General features: G+C 36.3%; 2 protein-coding genes across 2 annotated transcripts in view; one reads left to right on the top strand and one right to left on the bottom strand.

The window, feature by feature from the left end:
- The first annotated feature begins 10,054 nt into the window (after positions 1–10,054).
- Positions 10,055–11,022, top strand: LOC113072456 (neurogenin-2-like). Its single transcript, XM_026245436.1, has one exon. The coding sequence runs from the start codon at positions 10,339–10,341 to the stop codon at positions 10,942–10,944; it is 606 nt and encodes a 201-aa protein (XP_026101221.1). The 5' UTR covers positions 10,055–10,338; the 3' UTR covers positions 10,945–11,022.
- Positions 11,023–11,418: 396 nt separating this feature from the next.
- LOC113072476 (wings apart-like protein homolog) overlaps positions 11,419–23,653 on the bottom strand; it is a 59,771-nt gene continuing 47,536 nt past the window's right edge. Inside the window, exons 15-20 of the mRNA XM_026245463.1 lie at positions 23,470–23,585; positions 20,030–20,194; positions 18,994–19,198; positions 16,213–16,301; positions 15,177–15,272; positions 11,419–13,188 (exon numbers count right to left, since the gene is read on the bottom strand). Coding sequence (XP_026101248.1) covers positions 13,123–13,188; positions 15,177–15,272; positions 16,213–16,301; positions 18,994–19,198; positions 20,030–20,194; positions 23,470–23,585 — 737 coding nt within the window. The 3' untranslated portion in view covers positions 11,419–13,122. The remainder of the gene's footprint in view (positions 13,189–15,176; positions 15,273–16,212; positions 16,302–18,993; positions 19,199–20,029; positions 20,195–23,469; positions 23,586–23,653) is intronic.

Consider the following 23,653-nt stretch of genomic DNA (forward strand, 5'->3'; position numbering starts at 1 on the left):
CTTCTGCGAAGTTCTCCTCGAAGTCCCTCCCTCCTGTACCTGAACAAATACAAATCGCAGTTTGAACAAACAAAAAGATGTGAAAGAGCACAATTCAGTACTGTAGTGTTTTGGTGTTCAGGGCTCATGCAGAGAAATTCGTTTCAAAACACTTGAACATCGAATTTGCTTATTTTTGCTCTTGTGCCGACAAATACATAAAAAATATGTCAAAATATCCACCTTGGAATTATGCTCGAAAAAACTGTCAGTTATTTCTTAAGTGAAAGTAAACAGTTGAGGAACAAAATGAGATGTGTATTATATTGGATGGGTTCATCGTCTCTTAAAGTGACCGCGCCTAATTTAGCTACTGGCTGCTGTAATGTTAATCCAAGAAAATGAAAGAAAATCACTCACTGCTCTTGACTGAATTTCTTTGTAGTTTTAACAGTCAAACCAAAAATTATTCAGACACCAGATATAATTTTTGATATATAGCAAATAATGTGAGAAATGTTGAAGGTGTCTGAATAAATGCAGGTTTGATTGTATATTTCATTTTTACATTGAAGACTATCCAGTGCTATTTTACATTTAATTATTTGGTTTCTGTACCTTGACAACTACAAACTGAAAAAAAAGGTTATAAGGTTGTTTGCACCTTGTGCAATGTTGAATTAGTTTACAGCTTTTTCAAGCAGTTTGTGGTGCATTTTGGAAACAGGAGATGAGCCCCTTTTCAAATGCACCACCTAGCTTGATAAACCCCTTCTCAAAGACTTACTGTTTGTCAATTTTATTTGGGTAACACACATATTCTGAAGGCCGTCGGCAGAATTCGAATGAGCCATTTTAATCTAGATAAATCTAGATAAATATGAATGAATGAAAATAATTTATGCATTCATTAATGCAATTTTATCCAATGATTTTTACAGTATGTTGTCATCTGCGAGTCTTTTGACAGTCCACAAAGAAAACATATTTTCTACTTAAAATGCCCATATGTTGCAGCAGGAGAAGGTGGAGAAGGAAAGAAAACAACACACAAACCACATTGGTTTTCATGTGAAACAGGCCTATAATGAAGCATGGAATCGTCTAACCTCCATAGTATCAATACTGATCTTCAGTGTTCTTTGCTAAACCTAAAGTTACAAGGAACCATGGGAAAATCTAAATTTTTAGGTAAAAATTTAAATTAATGCAAGACAACTATCAGAGGAAAGTGCTTTTAAGATGGTGCTGCCAGCAAATGGTTAGCTGATGATCTGTTTGGGGAGTAAAGGAGTGAGCTGTGAAATATAACAGCTGTATGAACATACATCATGCTGAGAGAAGAGACACGCAATGAATGGAATGAAATTACCTTCTCCAGAAGAAGAGGGTGACAGTACTGGGGTAACTCTGAAAAATGAAAGAGAAAAGGATGGAGGAAAACACAGCTCCTTCTAACTATCAGCCAGACATGAGTAAAGGTCATGTGTGAATGTAGCCCGGTGGGAAAAAGACACAGCTGACCTTTGCCACCTCAGTTGAATAGCTGCTGAAATGGTATTTGGCATGTCAGTGGAGTGTGCATTTCCATCCAGACATGCATCCACTCAACTTCACATCAGAACACTGATTTTCACTCTCTGTTCTCTCTCTCTCTCTCGCACACACGCACACACAACCTGGCTTCCACAGGTTTCCCCGAATTCTCATGCTGAGCACATACACGCACCACACACATTCACACCAGTGATCAGGCAAATCGATGGCTAGTAATTGGGCCGCATGGAGCTTTGGACACACACGCATGCAGTGCCCAGCAGTGTGAAATGAAAACAAATGAGAGGTCAGTGGAGAAGCAGATGACCCTTTGAGCGCAGAGGTCAGGGTTCACTGCTACTGGCATGTCCCACCTCTAGCTCTCTTCCGCCCACTTTTTAGAAACACTGCAAATCTTATTATTGGTACAACTCCCAAGATGTCCAGATGTTTAGTGCAGGAACAAAATCATCAAAGACAGAGAAAGAGAGAGAGAGAGAAAGAGGAAGAGGTGGTTCTAACAATTCAGGAAGGAAATAAACAAGTGTGACGAATTATGGGAAGACAAGTGGCATTAACCAACATACTGAGTAAAAAGTGAAGAGTATGAGACCAATGAATGTTTTATACTTCAAGTCTTAATGTGAGTATAGGAGAGCATAAGTCTAAGTGGACGTCCATGACATTTGGAGTCCCACAAGGGTCAATTCTTGCAACGCTCTTTTTTAGCCTGTATATACTTCCACTAAGTCAAATAAAGTACAAACATGCTGCCGAAAACAGATATTCAGTGATAAAGTAATCCATATGAAAACAACGCGATGTCTGTTTTTCATGTCTCCCTTCGTTATATCTAATGTGACCACGCCCCCACGCTGAACGCGCTATTCAGATTCAAACTGAAGCGCGCGGCTTGAATACACCCACACGGAAGAAAAAGCAGCGAGACTGTTCAAGTTTTTTATTTTACTGTTTGCTTCACCGTGAGAGGAATAAGACATAATTCACCCCAAACAGATGCTAACGCATAGTTTACCGTGGAGGTGTGTGCGGAACAACCAATCCAAACTACTTATGTTAGTTGACCAATCAGAACACAGTATGCTACCGAAAGGTGGGCTTTAAGGAAACTGAATCTTTTGAACAGCTTCGCGCTAACCATTTGGGGATCTCTGAGAATTGAGGTAATTTTAAAATGATATTTTGACAAAATGACAATGTTTTTTAACCTTGGATGGATTGAAACCTAATGTACAGGACTTATAAACAGCTTTCTGCACATACATTTTAAACTGAGCCTCAGTTCGAAGAGTGTACCTCTGGATTGGAAAATAATGCTAATACTGTGAGAATCATGATCTTTGATTGTTCCAGTGCTTTCAACATTATTCAACCAGCATTACTTGGGGAAAAAAATTGAGGGAATGCAAGGTGTTGCTGCAATGATCTCCTGGGTCACCGATTATCTCACAGGCAGACCACAGTTTGGGAGGCTGGGGAACTGTGTGTCACAGGAGGTGGTTAGCAACCCAGGTACTCCCCTGATAATTGTTCTGTAACCCTTTATTTTCACATCTGATTTCCAGTACAACACAAGGTATTGTTAGCTGCAAAATATCTCTGACGACTCTGCTGTGGTTGGGTGTTTAAGGGATGGGCAGGAGATTGAGTACAAGGCACTCATTAAAAGCTTCGTGGAGTGGTGTGGAACTAATCGCCTACAGCTAAATTTTACAAAAACAAAAGAATTGGTTATTGAGTTCATAAGGAAAAAGACACACTTCACCCCTGTCTGTATAATTGGCTGTAATGTGGAGATTGTGGACTCCTACAAATACCTGGGGGTCTACTTTAACAATAAGATTAACTGGACTAAAAATATGGAGGCAATATACAGGAAGGGACAAAGTCAACTGTATTTCCTGCTGAGACTTAAGTTCTTCAATGTATGTAGTAAAATGTTGGATATGTTTTATCAGTCTGTGGTTGCCAGTTCTCTGTTTTATGCTGATGTGTGTTGGGGGCACTGGTATGAAAGGGGATGATGCTAAATGGCTGAATAAACTCATCAAAAATGCGAGTTCTGTCACTGGACAGGATCTGGTCCCTCTGGAGGTGCTTGCTGAGAAGAGAATGATGCACAGATTGCTAGTTATCATGGAGAACACACTACTCACCCTCTAAATGACATGCTTTTTGCATTGAGGACTAAGTTTAGTTGGAGAATGCCCTCGCCTGCAATAGTGCAATAGTGAACGGTAAAGAAGGTATTATGTATCTAATGCAGTTAGTCTGTATAACACATCTCTCAGGTGCAAAGGCACCTTTGACCTTCTAGTGAACAGTAGTTAGATATATCTATACCATACCTTATTCTTATCCTATAATCTGAAGGGAAATTACCTGTTTACATATTGTGTATATTTTGTATAGAGTATTTTATCATTTATTTTGATATATTGTATTTGTATTTATTTTGTGTTGTAATGGTTTATGTTTGGCTGCTCATGCAAACCAATTTCCTTGTAAGGGTTAACAAAGTACTATCCTATATAAAGTTCAGGTGAATGCAAATGTCCATCTAACTACTAAAATTCAAAAGTATGACTACGCAAACCTATTAAAATAATTTACAACAACTTCAAACAACTAAATAATTGTGATTTTTTTTTTATCCCAACAAGTTTGTAATAATGCATAATCTCAATTTCGACTACAAAAAGTAATATACAGGCACTGATGCATGTGCAAAAACAATAATGTTCATAAATCTGATCTACTGTATTAAATTTAAATATAACTATTTATTCTGAATCATAATATATTTTTTTGAATATATTATTCTGAATCATAATAATATTATTATTTACTTAATATGTAGCTCTGCTTGACAGTTCTTCCTAGCAATCAAGTGTCTACAGAGCTGTCAGCTGAATCTGTATTTCCTACATTTCTTAATCTGTATTTCTCTATTTCCTATATGATATTTCTCTATATTTATGCAATATAACACAAGCAAGGCACCACATACAGTAGCAGTGGTGTTTCATTCCTAGACGCATAAAAGTTTTTGAACAAATCTGTTAAGTAAATGATTCAATGACTCATAAACACAGCTGCATTGTATCCCTCAGAAAAGACAAGTAAAAATTAAAAATCCTTCCCACTAATACACAGAATGATGGTCTGGTACAAGTGTGCCACATACGTCCTTGAAAAGTGAAGCCAAAATATTTTGATCCCACATATTCCGCACCCCCTGGTGGCTGACTGCAATATAGGACAACAACCCCACCATCTCCATGTAAAGGGATGGGATGTGCATCAAAGTTTAAATTGAATTACATTGTCTGGAATTTTAGGTGGTTACATTACATTTATTCATTTAGCAGAGGCTTTTATCCAAAGCGACTTACAAATGAGGACAGTGGAAGCAATCAAAAACAACAAAAAGAGCAATGAAATATAAGTGCTATAGCAAGGGCTTTTAAATAATATAATAAATAAAAAGAAAAAGATGGAATAGAAAAAGAATAGAGCAAGTTAGTGTTAGAGGTCTGAAGTAATACATAGGTAAAAGGGTGCAGAGCCAGTGGTAGTTTTGTCGGCAAACATCAATGCCTTGAATTTTATGCGAGCAGCTATTGGTAGCCAGTGCAAATTGATAAACAGAGGTCTGACGTGTATTCTTTTTATACCTGTATGTATTCAGTTATTTATCTTTCTATTAAGTTTAGTTTTAGTTTGTTATTTAATGGCATAAAACTGCATGTATTTCAGGGTTTGATACCACGGCTCCACCTTGCGATCACCATTGCTCAGGACTCTGGCTCCAAATTACATCATCAGCGCAACATGAAAAAGGCCACTTTTGTGATATCTTGGCTTCATTCTACAGCTAAAGGAAATAGAGATGTTGTCACCGTCATTTTGTTTTTGTACACAAACACAGATTAAGCGGAGTGATAAAAACAATTTATGGATAAAATATCAGCACCCTTGGAGCACTACTCGACCAATCAAGTCTGAGGACTGGAACTAACTGAGGTCTTATTTGAATGACAGTTTAATAATAGGGAATAACTGACAACAAGACGTTGAATTATATATGGTGGGTTATCCTGCCTAGTCATTTTCCAGCATGCACAAGTTAAAGCTGTTTTTGATTATGACATTCTCAGTGCGTCATGGGATTTTAGTTCTTACTGTCATTAAAGTTTAGTGAACTCTTGTACCTGTATCTTTTTTATCTTTTTTTTTAACACCTTGCTCCTGTGAAATGTTATGTAGCAGCTCACTAGAAAAACTTTTATTTATGTTAATTTTATTTTTCTGTTTGTCATGTTTAGCTTCTTGAATTTGTGGTCTTTGTTGTTATAAGCTGCTGTTTTCTTCGTAAAAAAAAGAAAAGAAAAAAGAAAGAAAGAAATAATTTTGAACTATAACATGGTGAAGACCTGTCTGGAATTATTATAGCTGTGATATACTGAATTGTTAACTAAATAATTTACTGAAATATTGCACACTTTAGAAAGCCTGTCAACCTATCAAAATCAAACAGCACCATGGTATAAATATTCATAAATAAAAAATGAACTGACTGATTCATGTAAATTAGAAGTACACAGGGGAAAAATACCTGCTTTTTAAAAGCCCTTCAAAATCCATTCACTTGCAAAACTTATATCCTAATATGATTTTTTTCTTCTCTTTTCTATTTTTTTTCTATGTATTTGTTGTTTACAATAATAATAATAATAATAGTAGTAGTAATAATAATGAGCTGCTAGAGAATGATTATTGTTAGCAGCACATTTGTGGCAATTTTGCATTTACCAGCAGATTAATATAGAATAATCTTTATATAGGAGATGCCTCTATATGGAAACCTGTTTCTGCAAGGGGGGAAAATAAGATGTGAGAAAAATAAACTTTAAAGTTTAAATCTTGCAATTCTGTTTTTTATTTATTTTTATTATTATTCTGTTTTTTTTTTCTTTTCTTTTTTCTCATTTTGTTTATGTTTCCACCACCGAATAAAATATAAATGGTAATTTTACTTTTTTTAATTTTTAATTTGTATATTACATTTATTCATTTCCTCACAATTGTGTGCTTCTCTCTCACAGTTCTGGCTTTTCTTCTCAATATTACAGGTGTATCTTGTAAGTTGCAAGTTAACGCCTCGCAATTCTGATTTTTGCAATTCTTTCCCAAAAATGCGTTCAATGACAACTTACATGAACAAGCAATTCTGATAGGTAAAGCCAGAACAGTGAGATATAAACTTGCATTTGGGGGGAGTTGGGGGGGGGGGGGGTGATAGAATTGTGAAGATAAATTCAGAATTGTGAGAAAAAAAGTAACAATTACCTTTTTATATAATTTTGTTTTCGCATTGTGGAAACAAGCTTCCACACCCCTCTGCATAGCTGTTCATTAAAAAAATAGTTTGATAGGGAAACAGATTTGTTGTGCTGTCCATGATTGAAGGTTTGTTCCTAAATTCAGATTAGATGAACAAGTTTCTCCTGAACTTACATTATGAACTCCATGTAGACATGTTGAAAGATTAATGTAAAGCTCCTAGAGATAAGCATAATATTGTCAAATTTTTCAGTCTTTCTGCCGTGGAGACATTTGTATTCTAACACAATGAAACTTAAATATGCTTCTGTCAAAAAAAAGAAAAAGAACAGGCATATGCTATAGCTTGCAAACCTTTATTAAATATTACACTGTTATCTTAACTTTTCTACTAACCACAACCTTGTTAATCCAAACTGTTTGCCCACTCCAACAGTGTGCAGGCAGATGTTTATTATTTTGCAATGCACTGATTAAAAAAAAACAAAAAAAAAAACTGCATGACAGGATATTTTTTGGCATAAATATCCAGTGCATGTCAGGGTGTATGCTAAGATTTAATGAATTGTGACAAGTGTCACTTTGCAGCAATATGGGCTGAGCTGGTTTTGGCTCGTGCAACCTGCAAAATGTGGCTTCACTGGCACCAAGTGAAAAGAAGTTGCTAACGTCGATTCATCCTGTGTCACTAATCCCCTCAATGAAAATTTGGTTTCATTCGGGCCGGTTTCGCTCTGACAGGCGTGAATCCACCCCAATTTACCCTCTACGTGGGGTTTCCATGAATGCACCCACCCCACGCTGGTTTGATCTCAGCCTGCGTCCTCGCCTCAATGAGGCGCTTCATTAGCTTTAATATGTGAAGTGTGCCAAGACCTACACAGCCACAACACGGCCAGGGAATGAATAACCCTCTCCATGAGCGAACTGAAATTTTCTTTTGTTACTCTTGAATACTGCAGTACGTGGAGTGTGTGTGGGGGGTTTCTGTGCTGGCGGTGTGTGTTCTGTGCATAATTGGATTAGACTGAGTGCTGCGGATGTTGCCTGTCAATTAGTGCTTTATGAACTGCACTTTATTGCCTGAGAATTATTTCATGTACAATGAGCAGATTATATGAACAGAATGAGAAAAGGGCTTTAAATTAAACCGCTATCTCACATGCATTATTGCAAAAGTCATTATAAACAATAACCAAGTTTATTTATTGTGAACCAGCTGAAGTAATGAGTTATACGACTAAACAATTTATTTTATTGCTTGGAGCTGATTATTAATATATGTTGTTAGTATCATTGCTCTTGGAATTGTAGTTGTGTTTATAAAATGCTTAAATGTCATTGAATTACATACCAAATATTTAGGCAAGTGGCATTTAAAAAATGAAATAAAACACTTTAAACAAAAACTTTCACTTTTCAGATACAAAACCATATATTTTACATGTACACCTGGTGCTGTTTTTACATTTCGGTCATTTATAATTTTTACTTCACCAGAATGGTACAAAACTTGTTAAAAGTTTTGGCACTTGATATGTGAATACAATGCGTTGTATATATATTACACACTAAGTCACACTATTACTGTTTACTGTCAAAAACTCTTTAAAAAAAAAAAAAAAAACTAAAAAAAATATATATATGTATGCTACAGTAAAAACCTTTTAACTGGTTAACGGTAGGTTTCCATTAAATATCCAATGAATAAATGTGATTATAGTTAATGTAATTTTACAGTAAAATACTGTTACAATTTTAACAGTAATGTTTTTTGGAAGTGAAAAAGAAAAAGTCATTGTATAATTTACAGTGATCGACTATAAACTGACACTCCCAGAATTCCCTGCATGACACTTCATATTTGATGGTTTCTTCTTAGCTTTTTCTCTTTTTGGTTGTCTACATTAGGGTTTAATCTTAAATCTTATATTGTTTAATGTTTATTGCATTATTTCAGTATCATGTGTGTCAGTGTCACCATTGTGGGGTTTAGTGTCTGCGTGAATGATACTGTGCACCTCCTATATGCAAGTATTGCCTTCCTCAGCTTGTAGAAAAGCTGTTTGTGATGAGCTGTGGTTCATCTCGTGACTTTCTCATCAACACCAGATTTTGGTGATTATCAGTGCATTATATTGGTTCAAAACAGATATTAGTATTCCAATATTTTGGTTTATTAACATTGCATCAGTTAATGAAATACAGTATTTTATTGTGAATCTTATGTAATTTATTGTTAAGTCTGTAAAACCTAAAATGTTGCAAATATTTTTTTATGGTGAAGATTTTTGGCAACCATATTTGCCGTTTTTTTTTTTACCGTAAATGTCATTTGTTTTCACAGTGTACCATATTGGAAATGAAATGGATGGCAAGCTAATTTTATGTAGTGGAAATGTTTGGTTCTGTGCCCAAACAAAATCATACTTTTATTTTTATTTGTTTACCTCAGATATTAACCTCAAATTTTGTTTGGATTCATGGCTTTGAGAGTTTTACAGTAAAATACTTTGCTCTATATTTGGAAAATTTCATAAAAAATGAATTAATAATAATAATAAACTAATTATTTAACTTGTTTCACTACAGCAGTGATCTGCCAAGTGTCTGTTTATAAAAAATAAAAAAGACCATGGTCCGTGCTCCAAAACATTCAAGATTTATTATAGTCCATTTTTTTGGAAAGTTAATTTTCACTTCTATGCTAAAAAAAAAAAAAAAAAAAAAAAAAAAAAAAAAAAAAAGTGGTTAACAGGTAACAAATGGATCATAACTATTCCTTGAATATAATTTAGTACCATAAAATCACCAAAAAATACAAAATAGAAAAAATTATACTGAACTAAAATATATTAAGTGCAGTATATATATATATATATATATATATATATATATATATATATATATATATAGACACACACACACACACAGTTATTACCAGTTTGAAAATGCTTGTATTTCTCATGATCTTAAAAACTTCAGGAGGTAAAAGCTTTAGTTCATACAACTACATTAACTATAAATTCTCAAACACATTTGATGGATGAGCTGAACTGAACAGTCAAAGAAAAGCAGTCAAGTGTCATTTGTGTTATTTCATACTTTTGAAGGTATTTGAAGGTATTACTATTCTGAAAAGTGGAGGTGCGTAGTGCATAGACATTTGTTTATTTACATTTGTGTAGCCATTAAGCAGTGGCAGAAAGACAGCAGTGATCTATGTTTACCTCCGAGTGTCAGGAGGCCCGTCAGTGATCACTCACACGCATCTAATCCAGTTTTGATGAAGTGGGTTAATAGACTCCCTGTGGTCATTATCAAAGAGACTCATTTCTATTCATTTCTCAGCGCACACGACCCTCACACACCCACCCCTCATTACGTGTGGCCTCTCCTCAAATAAATACTGCTCTTCTGTTCTCTGGAGTGTCAGTTAATCCTCAAGAATTCAGCATGCCCCGTCCGGACAGCTCTTACCCGCAGTTCATCTGGAGAGAGGCAGACCCACGTCCTGGAGCCGCAGTGGGCTGGAGGGAAGAGAGGGATCAGGGCAGGGTGAGCTGTGACCCATGCACTCTCGTCCAGCTCCGGCTCTCTGGACTCACTTGCCCTGACAAAGACCAGAGTGCCATCGCCAGAGCCCGTAGACGCCGCAGACTGGCTGCCAATGCCCGTGAGAGGAGGAGGATGCTGGGCTTGAACGTGGCCTTCGACCGCCTGAGGAGCGTCATTCCTAATGTGGAGAGTGACAGGAAGCTGTCCAAGTCTGAGACGCTTCAGATGGCGCAGATCTACATCAGCACTCTGAGTGAGCTGCTTGAGGAAAGAGACTGCTACCCGGAATTTAGTTACCCGATGTTAGCAACAGAAATGCAGGATCAGGCCATCATGAAGGGTTCAGTGCCAACCGAAGAGACCCAACCAGAGCAGAAAACCACTCCAACCTGTAGGAAAAGATCATATGCTGGGAATTTTGAGCGTCCCACTTGCTGTGACCCCAAAACACCTGAATTATCAGCGGACTCTCACTATACGGAGAGGAGCAATGGAGCAAAATGACTATTTATATTTTTTTTGACACTGATTTTACATTCTCAGCCTTAATTTGTATTAAACTTGATTTTGTTTTGATTATAAAAAATTCTTAATTCATTTTTGGACATTTTGTAGTAAAATTTAAATATTCTGGAATAGTTACATTTTGTTTTTTATGCTATACAAATAAATATTTTCAGAGGAAAAAGCTTGTCTTTTTTCTTAAGTCCACAATAAACTTGGGTGACACTTAAGTTAGAAAGTCCGCTTTAGACATTCTCTTGGTGAATTTGCAACTGTATGTCAACAAAGTGTAATTACAGTATTTGTAGACTGGGTTATTCTTTGTAGAATAAGTTTACAGGTACTTGCAAAGTTACTAAATAGTCAGTAGAATGTGCGTTGAGAACTGAAAAATCTGCCTGAAAAATGAGTTGATTAAGTAGCAACACTTAATTTTAATATGCCAATTGGACAACAAAAATGACAAGTAAAAAGTACTGAAAGTAGCAATTTTATTTGCGTTAAAATTATGTACAAGTAACCAAAGACATTATTTTGAAATTGGTACAAATTTCATGTTCCTGCAGTTGGCTTTCGATAACTCTTACCTCAAAAACCAAAACTGAGAAAAATGCATTATAAAATAAAACGATTGGATTCAGAAAAGTAGTCTATCTAGTTCTCTCCAACAGCCAATATTTACATGAGTATTTACAGTTGCTTCATTCAGTTCCCCGCTGTGTGAATTCAATCCCGTTGCGATGTTTGGAGCTCAGAGAGACAATGAAGGACTGCCCAGAAAATATTCACAACTCCTAGTGTTCCGTGTAACAGAGTGATACCGAAACAGTTAAACGGTGAGCGGAAAAAAAATTATCCTTTGCTTTCATTAAACTGTGTGCACTGAAGTTACTTCAGTCGTGAATGGCAGCAAAACGCCTGTGCCTCTGACATCAAGCGTACTGCTGAGGGCAATCGCTTTGAAAGGCAAACAGAGCAGAATAGAGCACTTTTGATAACCTTGAGAAGATGAGAACAGTTAGGGTCAAAATTGGAATCTACTGGACTTACGAGAGAGATGTCAAGTGCTAAATTAAATTTTTGTATAAAAACAAAACAAAACACAAAACAACCATAAACAAGAGAGGACTTATCAAGCATGTAGTTTATGACACAAACTAGTGAAACGTAGGGTGAAAGTTTGATGCGTGGCTCACTTTAATAGTTGAGTGTCCAAAGGTCATGGCTAGATGGCAACCAGCGTTCATCGAAACCATTATTGCATTTATCTTTAATTCTCACATCAACTTCAGCTCAGTAACAAACCTCAGTAGCAGCGTATGCAGGAGAATTTTCGCTAAACTTGGGTTACCATGTAGCCACAACCCAAACCTATAGATGAGATTTCCTGGCTTCAAAAACAAATCTGAATTCATTCAAATTCCCAATCATTGTCCTACTGTTGGTTTTCAGCCAAATGAGGTTTGGAAATCCGGGATACTAACATCACAGTTAACGTTCTGGCATTTGAACAATATATTTGTAAGTCACGACTACTAAAACATTCCAAACACGCTTTGTCCCTTTCCTGCCCTAGCGAAATAGAAAGTGATGGAATTTATTCATTCGCCGACCTCTGACACAGCGCTATCGATTAAAAACGAATTTGTGCAACACAAAAGGAGCACATCCTGAAGTGAAGAGAATGGATTTGAACCAGGAGGGCATGTCTTTGCGGCATTTCAAAGAGGACCAGAAATTCAAATGCTGCTTTGGATTCGCCCTCCAATCATTCAGGTCAGTGTCGAGCGTTTTTAAATTGACAGACTAGAAAGTTGAATAAAACAAACAGAGGGGGAGACATCCTTTAACAAGTTTTAGTCTCTCCATTTCTGCCAATGAAAACCAACTGATCAATAGATGCCAGATTAAGGAGGACTGTGATGAGAGGAACACAATTGTGTCGTGATTAAAACATTAAGACAAAATGGTTGAACAGCTTGTGAAAAACTCAATCAAAACAGCTCCTTTTAAAAGAGTTCCATGGATGATGTGCTTTAAACTTCATTCTTTACAGTCTGAATGAGGAAGATACTGGTTGATGACTATGATGATGATGATGGTGGTGGGTTGTTTTCCAGGTTTGTTGGGTTGGACAGCGGTTCAGCAGAGGTCTGTGTGTGGAGCTCCTCAAACACACTAGAGGTGTTCCAGATAATCAATGACCCTGGAGATAGACTTCTGTCCCGTGGTGCCCACGTCACACTGTTAGGTACAAAAAGACAATTGTTCAGTCAATAAGCATGACTTTTTATTATGAAATGAGGTAGAACCTTAGTACTGACATTACAGCAGGCTCAAGCGTATCTTTACCTACTTTTTATATTCATATCACAATTTCTAGTGACAGGCCATTTTATCAGTCGACATTTGGCCAATTCTCAGATTACAGTGGTTCAATTTACCCACTCAGCCAATTAACAGAAGTAGTATTTCTCTCATGGGTCACACTTTATTATGATGCGTCCTTATTACAGTGTATTTACATAAATGCTAATAATTAACAATGACTTTCTATAGGTTTAGGGTTTGGTTTAGTTAGATATCTGTGGAATTCCCTTCCACCTGTATCAGATCTGTACCCTCGACTGACATTTTTCAATCTCATTTAAAAAAAAAAATTTCTCTATGGATTTTGATTGTAGAATTTTGGAAGTTTTTCTTTCTTTAATGTTATCTTAAATTTTTCCTGTTATTATTGATGCTTGCCTTTTTGCTCTGCTCTTAATATTACTCTATTTTCCCTTTGGTCTATTTTGTAGTGGAGAGGGCTCTATAGATAAACTAGACTTGAGACTAGTGTAAGTTGCTTGTAATTACACATAAGGCACATAGAAAGTGTTACTCTCTCATGTTAGTTTCAAAAACAAAAAGCCTTTTCAAACATGCTTTAAACTAATTTTATGTAAAATAAGGGTTGATTGATTTATCTTCAAAAAAGCATTCATGTGAATAGTTTCTGCAGCGTCCTTTATTTGTATCTTTATTTCTACTACTTTTAATTTCTGTTCTTTTTACAGATCTTCATTTAATTACTGAAGGAATACTGCTTTTTAAATAATAAAGAGTTATTACTTGTACTTGTACTAGAGGTTGACTGACGGTGGATTTTGCCAGTTCTGATAGCTAGGTTGGACCACACTAGCCGATACGGATTAACTGATATTTTTTTAAATGGATACTGAACAAAAAATAAAGTAGTGCCTTTTTTTTATAAATAAAAAGGACTGAATCATAATAGTAGTAGTAATAATAATAATAGTAATATTAAATGTTAAAATTACCATACTCTAATAGGGCCCTATGAAAGTTTAATTTTTTTTACTAAATTCGGTTTTATTTATTTTTTCCAAAATTCCATTATTTCAATAAAAATTTTCTGGATTCTGTTTTTTCCATAAAAATGTTTCTCCATTTCTTTTTAAAAGTTAATTTAAAGTTTATTAGTCAAAAAGCAAAACCATTAAACTTTCAAATCATTTTCAAATCAATTTGATAAAAGTTACATTTAGGGCCCTATGAAATTTTAATTTTCTTCTCAACATATATTTTTATTGCTACCTAATTCTGTGTTTTAGCATGTCTAATTATTTGAATACATACAACAACTTTTTTTCCCTTGAAGCCTTAATTACTTTTAATTACTGAAAATTAAGCAAAGTTTTTTTGTTTTTGTTTTTGACGTAACTGGCGTTACAGATCTCTGTACACCTGAACATCTAGGCATAAAAACTGTTTTTCCCCCATGCCATCTCCAGCTTAAACAACTGATGTGGCAATTACCACCTGTTTTTACCATTTATTTCTCAGTACCTGTGAAAATGGTTTATATAATGTTCTAACTGAGGTGGCTAAAATTTCCGCTCAATAAAGAACTTTTGTGCTCAGCACAGGAACATTGGTCCTGAAGTGCCACTGTGCTGCAGATTTTAGCTTCAACCCTGATCAAACACCTGAACAAAGCTAATTGTCTTCAGGATTACTAAATTGCAGGCAGGTGAGATTTCTTTTCAGGGTTGGAGCTAAACTCTGCAGGACATCAGCAATCCAGGACCGACGATGTTTACCCTGTACATAACAGTGATTTAGAAAATGTTTGCGAATAGTGAAATTTTGCTGTATTGATTACTGAAATTGCAGCAACTGCAGTATAAGCCACCTTAAACTGGTCGACCACTAACGCGTGTACTTACTGTAAGGTTCATGAAATTCAAGAACTTCTTCAGCATCTCTGTCATGACTGAAAAATCCCCCTTTGGCAAGTTTTCCCTCACAGTAGTCACATTCATCTGAAAGAGAGACACAGCATTAGCCGCTCATTCCCCCCTTGGGGTTACAGTGCACTTCAGGCCTGCACTGAAAGAGAGTCTGGAGATTTTTAAAGCAAGTTTCGGTTGATCAAAGCAGCAAGCACTCCATCTCTAGCCATCATTTTTTTCAAAGCACTCAGAGTCTCCATGGTGCTCAATCTTCAAAAACACATCCAAATCAAATATTTCTCTCCTTCTAAATGCTCTGATGCCCCCTAAAATGGACCTAAGCTGCAAACAGGATGATGGGCCTTCCTAAAGAAACCCTTTTTTAAGTCAATCTGTTTTTCTAAAACCAAATCAAACTTGACCCTGAAAGTGTACAAACTTGAATCCAAAAGGAAAAGTGGATGAAATGGCATCTCTTTTTGTGACGGCATCTGGGCTGCGTTTATACTGTTGAGACAGATAATGGCTGTGTATGTCAGTCAAAAAGCATAAGAACTGGTATGAAAGAGAAACAGAGGGGTCCATTACAGCCGATTCTGCAGCCCACCTATTAACATCCTGAAAATAAATCCATTAATAATACCAGAACACAACATGGGCAGCTTTCTTCTGATACCTGCCCTGAAACTTGAAAACCCCAATTTAGACAAACAACACTCAAACCCAGCAAAAGCAAAGAAATGTTTACAATAAAAGCTCGGTACCAGTAAACACTGAGCTCTTATTGGGCTAGCCTGGGTTTCTCCTGACCTTATGGAGACTGTGGCATTGTTCCACTACTCAGGCCACTAGCGAGTCAAGGATATAAAGGGTATCTAGATGAACAGTAGTAATCTTGGCAGAGCTTAATGCATAGCCAACATTAATAATATACAATACTATTTGTATATGAGGGAAAAGTTCTAAGCAGATACAGATACAAGACATAAATCAAAGATATAAAATAGGAAACACTGAATGTGTTACTTACAGGGCTCCCCTGGCACAGACAGCCCAAAAGAAGTGCAGTGTATGACGCCACAATACTGTCCTCCATGTGCTTGCCAGCATGCTGTAGAGCTGAAAGAAAAAGAAAAAGAAAAAAAATGATTACAGATAAAACCAGATTAGTTAAAATTTGATTTTGTTTTTAATTATTATTTGAATATCTGAGCCCATAAAAAAAACTACAACAACAATATTCTATTGTGTGTTTATTTCAATGAAGTCAAAATGAATGTAGATTTCTTCATTTCAGAACATTTTTAATTAAACTACCCACAAAAGTTTGGAATAATTACGTATGGTTTTTGAAATATTTATTGTTGTGGAAGGAGGAAGCAGCCACTAAATCAAGCAGTCTTCAGTGTCAAATGTTTAAAAGTAACAAATACATTCATCCCAGTTTCCACAATAATATTAAACAACAACAAAAACAAATAAAAATTTTAAATTATTAAAATAGAAAACATTACTTTTAAAGTGTAATACTTCAGAAACATAAAAAGAAAGTAGAAGAGTATGCAAACAACACTAACTAGATAGTAACGTTTGTAGACAAACTTTAAGTTGGCTTGAAAAAGCCTAGCCAGAAAGTTTGAAGTAGTTTAAAAGTTTTGAAGGCAATATAAACTATCAGAAAAATAAATAAACCAAAGGATTGATAAATAGATAAATTGTAAACTAGCATGTTGCTAGCATGATTGGCAAGTGACTAGTATGTCGCTAGCATGATTAGCAAGTTAGTATGTCAGTAGCATCTTTCCAGCATGATTAGAAAGTGACTACCATGTCGCTAGCAAGTTTCAGCATGATTACCAAGTGGCAAGCATGAATAGCAAGTGGGTAGCATGTTGTTCGCATGATTTTCAAGTTACTAGCATGTTGTTAACATGATTAGCAAAGTGACTAGCATGTTGTTAGCATGATTAGCAAAGTGACTAGCATGTCTCTAGTATGTTGTAAGCATGATTAACAAATGACTAGCATGTCGCTAGTATAATTAGCAAGTCACTATCATGTCACTAACAAGTTTCTAGCATGTTGTTAACATTATTAGCAAGTGATGATGACCGGGCCTGGCTGGCTTGTGGGACTCCTGTGGCAGCTGACCGGTACTGGCAGGCCAAGCGTGGTGCAGCCCGGGTGGTTGTGGAGGCAAAAACTCAGATCTGGGAGGAGTTTGGTGAGGCCATAGAGAAAGACTATTGTTTGGCCTCAAAGAGATTCTGGCAAACCATAGGGCACCTCAGGACGGGGAAGCAATGCCCTACCAATACTGTTTACAGTGGAGGTGGGCAGCTGTTGACCTCAGCTGGGGATATCATCAGATGGTGGAAGGAATACTTTGAGGATCTACTCAACCTCACCAATTTGTCATCCATTGAGGAAGGAGAGGCAGAGGGCTCGGAGGTGGACTCGTTCATCACCCAAGCTGATGTCACCGGTCACCGAGGTAGTTGAGAAGTTTCTCGTGGCAAGGCATCAGGGATGGATGAGATCCGCCCTTAGTACCTCAAGTCCCTGGATGTTGTGGGGCTATCTTGGCTGAAACGCCTCTGCAGCATCAAGTGGTGGTCGGGGAAAGTACGTTGGAATGGCAGATCGGGGTGGTGGTCCCTCTTTTCAATAAGGGGGACCGGAGCAGAGTGTGAAGCAGCTGGGATGAGAATCAGCACCTCCAATTCTGAGACCTTGGTTCTTAACCGGAAAAGGTTGGCTTGTCCCCATCGGGTTGGTGGAGAGCTCCTGCCTCAAGTGGAGGAGTTTAAGTATCTTGGGTTCTTGTTCACGAATGAGGGATTGATGGAGTGGGAGATTGACAGGTGGATAGGTGCAGCTTCTGCAGTGATGCAGTCAATGTACCTGTCTGTCGTGGTAAAGAATTTACTGGTCGATTTACTGGTCGATCTACGTTCCTACTCTCACCTTTGGTCATGAACGAAAGGACAAGATCCCGGATACAGGCGACCAAAATGAGCTTTCTCCGTACGGCGGCTCGGTGCTCCCTTAGAGATAGGGTGAGGAGCTCGCCACTCGGGAACAGCTCAGAGTAGAGCCGCTGCTCCTCCACATCGAGAGGGGCCAGCTAAGGTGGCCCGGGCACCTGTTCCGAATGCATCCTGGATGGAGGAGGCCTCGGGGAAGACCGAGGCCTCAGGAAGAGCTGGAGGAAGTTTCTAGGGAGAAGGAAGTCTGGGTGACTTTGCTTAGACAGCTTCCACCTGCGACCTGGCCCCAGATAAGCAGAAGATGATGGATGGAAACCATAAGAAATTCTGTGATGGTTTCTATTATTTATTTATGTTTTAAATAAATAATAAGTTAAAGTTATGTTTGTTTTTTTTCAGCAGGGTACTGATACCCATACTGTGCTGCACACTACTGCCAATATTAAGCTGAAGCCAAATTCGCAACTCACAAATCGCAACTCAAATCGCAATATCTATTAAAAAAAAAAAAATCTAATTTTTATATTTTTCCCCAAATTGCAAAGCCCTACTTGCTCTTAAAAATAGAGTAATTCTGACAGGAAAATACAATAAAGAATATAGTTTACATCTAGCGTGCAGATTCAGCGTGGTAAGACTCTCGAACGTCAAATACAGGTGTGCTGCACATCCATTGAGCTGAACTGAGCAAAACTCTGAATTGCCCCGTGTCCAAACCGAGATTGGTTGTCCACCAAAGTGGCTTGCACATTAAGCAAAATTCACGGCATGGCAAAAAATATTAGCAATATCTGCACCTAGTCCCTGTGTGTAGTGTCTACCTTTGTTGAGATCAAGTTCTTCATCCTCCTCTCCCTTCTTCGTCTTGTCCTCTGTGCTGTTGTTTTCTGAAGCTACCCACTGGATCTCTTCATTGGTCTCTTTCCATTCTCCACTCTGGTCCAATTTGGGCTTCGGTGCATCATTGATAAAGTCATCCGTCTCCGCCTCCGCCAACATGGCTGCATGCTCTCTCTGAAGAAAAAGCTATACATGCAGAGACAAAGCAATTACTAGTGTTTTGCTTGTCAACTAATCTGTGAAAACAATTTTTTTTTTGGTGGACATTCAAAATATTGGAAATCAGTGAAATTTCTCACCACAAAAACCAAATGCTATTCTGTTACACGTAATATTTCTATTTGTGCGCAGATGCATTAAAAGGATAGTTCACCCAAAAAGGAAAATTACCCCATGATTAACTCAACCTTTAAGCCATCATAGGTGTATATGACTTTCTTCTTTCAGAAGAATAATTTGAATATTTTTATTCATATCCACATCATTTTCATACACGACAGCATACATTTTCTTCAGAAGGCTTTAATTAAAGGAGCTGTGTACAGTACTTTTTATGATGGATGGATGCACTTTATTGGACTTCAAAATCTCACTGCCATTATATAGCTTAGAAGAACCAGGACATTTATTAATAGAACTTTGACTATATTCGTCTGAAATAAAGTCAGGGGTAATTTTCAGTTTTGGGTGAACTATCCCTTTAATGATCTGCTTAATCATAAATTTGAATACCAAACTGTACACTAATGTATAATTTTATTTTAGCGATTAATTGTATGAACACCATGCACTGATGCACTATCAACAGTGATGTAGGTAGTCATGAAATCTGAGAACTTCCTCAACGAAATCTGATAACTAGCGGTCACAGAGGATGCAGACATTTTACTACCATGTGTAAAACAGCAATGTGTTTTGAGTGACCACTTGTCATAATAATAGGTGTAATTATACTAGGTCCTGTCTTTAAGTGTGAAGCGTGGATACATGCAGCTGTTTCTCTGTTTGTGTTTATACCTTCACCAGAGCAGCAATGGCACTGCAAGATCTTTGAGTCTGCAACTCATCTTTGTCAGACACACACATGGAGTCCCAGACCTCACTTCCCTCCATCTGCAGCTCCACCAGAAAGTGTCTGTTTCTCGCGCTGTACTCAACCAGATTAATGAGCAAGCCCAGACCCTAAAAACACACACAAATACAATAAAAACACCTAATTTAGATCAACCGAAAAAAGCCAGAAAATCTGGTTTCACTTTGATAGCAATAAATTACACACAACTGGATTGCACAAACATAAAACAAAATTTGACTGGACAATCTAAAAATATTGTAACTTTTTTTTAGATGTATAAATGATAGTAAAACATACATATATAAACATACATATAATAAAAATTAAAATTGCATCTATAACAGTTCACTGGAATATTAAAAGTGATAGTCAATATATAATGTACTATTTTTGAGTTATAAGATTTTTTTAATAATACTGCTGTCATAATTATTCAACCTATTCAACATTGCTGTTTTTTAAAAACACTTATTTGCATGGTGGGGAATAAAAAAGTCTCAAAACACAATTAAGCTTTTAGAAACTCTATTAAAAACAGAATTAAAAAAACAGTGACGTGACATTCAGCCAAGTATGGTGACCCATACTCAGAATTTGTGCTCTGCATTTAATTGCATTATCCGAAGTGCACACACACAGAGCAGTGAACACACACACACTGTGAACACACACCCGGAGCAGTGGGCAGCCATTTATGCTGCTGCGCCCGGGGAGCAGTTGGGGGTTCGATGCCTTGCTCAAGGGCACCTAAGTCGTGGTATTGAAGGTGGAGAGAGAACTGTACATGCACTCCCCCCACCCACAATTCCTGCCGGCCCGAGACTCGAACTCACAACCTTTCGATTGGGAGTCCGACTCTCTAACCATTAGGCCACGACTTCCCCAATTAGCTTGAGCTGTTACACATACATACATTTAGTATGTCAACAGAGATCTCACAAAAGCCAAAGAGAATAAATATTGTATTACTTTAGAAAGGCTAAGGCTATACGTATGAAGATTTCTAAGACACAGACACAGTTCTCAGCTTTATTTCTTAGCCTAAAGCGTGTTGTACCAGAAAACCTTTGAGGGTGCACGAATGTTTAATCAAAGCAACTGAAATAAAATATGCAATGTTAAGCCAAAGACTTGCAAGATGACTCGATGAAAGGAGGAAAACCATTTCAGTGCAGTGTGTAAGAAGAACACTAGACAAGTATGGCCTACATGTTGAGACATCTTGATGAATACCACTCTTGATCAAGAAGAGCAAAAGGCAGACTCGAATTTGATCAAATTCAGTTGTGTAGACCTGTGGAGTTCTGGAGGAATGTTTTATGGGGTGATGTGACCAAACTGGAACTTTTTGGATCCATGGATCAGTGGTATGTCTGCTGCAAAAAAGGCAAAGCTCATAAGCAGAAGAACACCAGCTCCATCATCAAACTTGGAAGTGGATCATTCCTGTCATGGGGTTTCTTAACTGTAGCAGGAAGTAGAAATCATGACTGTATGAAGGACATCATGGATCCTTTGAAGTATCAGACCATTTTGATAAGAATTGTGATGCCTTTGGTGCAAAAACTGAAGCTGATGATCAATGGACTTTCCTGCAGGCCAGTCATACCAAAGTACACATCCAAATCTACTTCTGCTTGGTTCAGTGATCAGTTATAGAATGCTCTTGAGTGGCCTGTTCTGTCTCCAGAATTTAATCCTCATTGAAAATATCTGGTTAAATTTAAAGAAAGCAGTGGTCAGTGAGAAAACCAAAGGTTATCAGTGATCTGGAAGCTTTTTCAGGGGATGAATGAGCCAAGACTGTAGTAGAGAGATGACAGAAGCTTCTAAGCACTTACAGATAGCGCTTCTTGGTGATTTTAAAGATAAAAGATTCTGCACAAATTTTTTTTGAAGGTTTTGAACATAAATGTCCATTTGAATTTCATCATGATTCATTAGTGTTCCATTCTCAGAATCACTCGTGTATTAAACTTTCTCTAATACTTTTTTACTGATTTATATATATATATAGTAATATATATATATATATATATATATATATATATATATATATATATATATAAATAGTAATATATATATATATATATATAAATAGTAATATATATATATATATATATATATATATATATATATATATATATATATATATATATAAATAGTAATATATATATTTATATATATATATATATATATATATATATATATATATATATAGTAATATATATAGTAATATATATATAGTAATATATATATATATATATATATATATATATATATATATATATAGTAATATATATAGTAATATATATATATAGTAATATATATAGTAATATATATAGTAATATATATATTTATATATATATATATATATATATATATATATATATATATATATATATATATATATATATATATATATATATATATATAAGTAAAACATTTTCTTAAATTTAATCGAGAAATGGTTTCCATATTTTTTTAATTTACCGTATTTTCCAGACTATAAGTGACACTTTTTTTCATAGTTTGGCTGGTCCTGCGACTTATAGTCAGGTGCGACTTATTTATCAAAATTAATTTGACATGAACCGAGAGAAATGAACCAAGAGAAAACATTACCATCTAAAGCGCGAGAGGGCGCTCTATGCTGCTCAGTAATCCTGTAGTCTACACTGAAATCATAGAGTGCCCGCTCGCGCCTGGAGACGTAATGTTTTCTCTTGGTTCTTGGGTCTAAATATTAGGGTCTATAAATATCTAAATATAAACTTATAGTCCAGTGCGACTTATGTTTTTTTTCCCTCATGATGACGTATTTTTGGACTGATGCGACTTATACTCAGGTGCGACTTATAGTCCGAGAAAATATGGTAAAGCACACAAGAGTAAGATTTAATAATTTTCAGTTATATTAATTAGGGATGGGAAAAGTAACATTCATTTTTGCAATATGTATTGCTAATTTAACACAGTTTATTAAAAGATAATTAAATAAAAGTCTCAGTTTTCTTACTTCCTGGTTTATGTGATGACTATTAAATGTATAAACAGCAGTCTGATATTTATCAGTTGGCTTATTGTTATTAAAATGTGTTGTTGAATGGTTATATTTAGACATTTACAATAAATTAGTTTTAAAAAAGTAATTATTCACAGCTCCACATTAAATTGAATACATAGAAAACAGCAAAGATTATATCCATATATATTGCACTAAAATGTAAAAAAATATATTTTTTGAAAATTAATAATGGAAATCATTATTATTTTTTTTGTAATGTTGTTTGAAAGCACTCAGGGACTCCTAGTGGACACTGCTGGTTCCCACTGAATGTATACAAACTCTGGAGTGAAATTACTAGACTTGTGTACTCACCAGGACTCTGATATCGAACCTCTGCTCCTGCGGCAGGTACTGTGGGACCCTGAGCACACAGTTCAGCACCGTGCTGATTAACTCCTCCTGCTCACCTGTCTTTGTGCTGCCCCATTCTGCAGAAAGAAAGACAACCCACTCAATGGCTGCTGCACATACGAGTTCAGCGTTAGTTAATCAGGGA

Source organism: Carassius auratus, unplaced genomic scaffold, assembly GCF_003368295.1.
Source record: "Carassius auratus strain Wakin unplaced genomic scaffold, ASM336829v1 scaf_tig00009130, whole genome shotgun sequence".
Classification (NCBI taxonomy): Eukaryota; Metazoa; Chordata; class Actinopteri; order Cypriniformes; family Cyprinidae; genus Carassius; species Carassius auratus.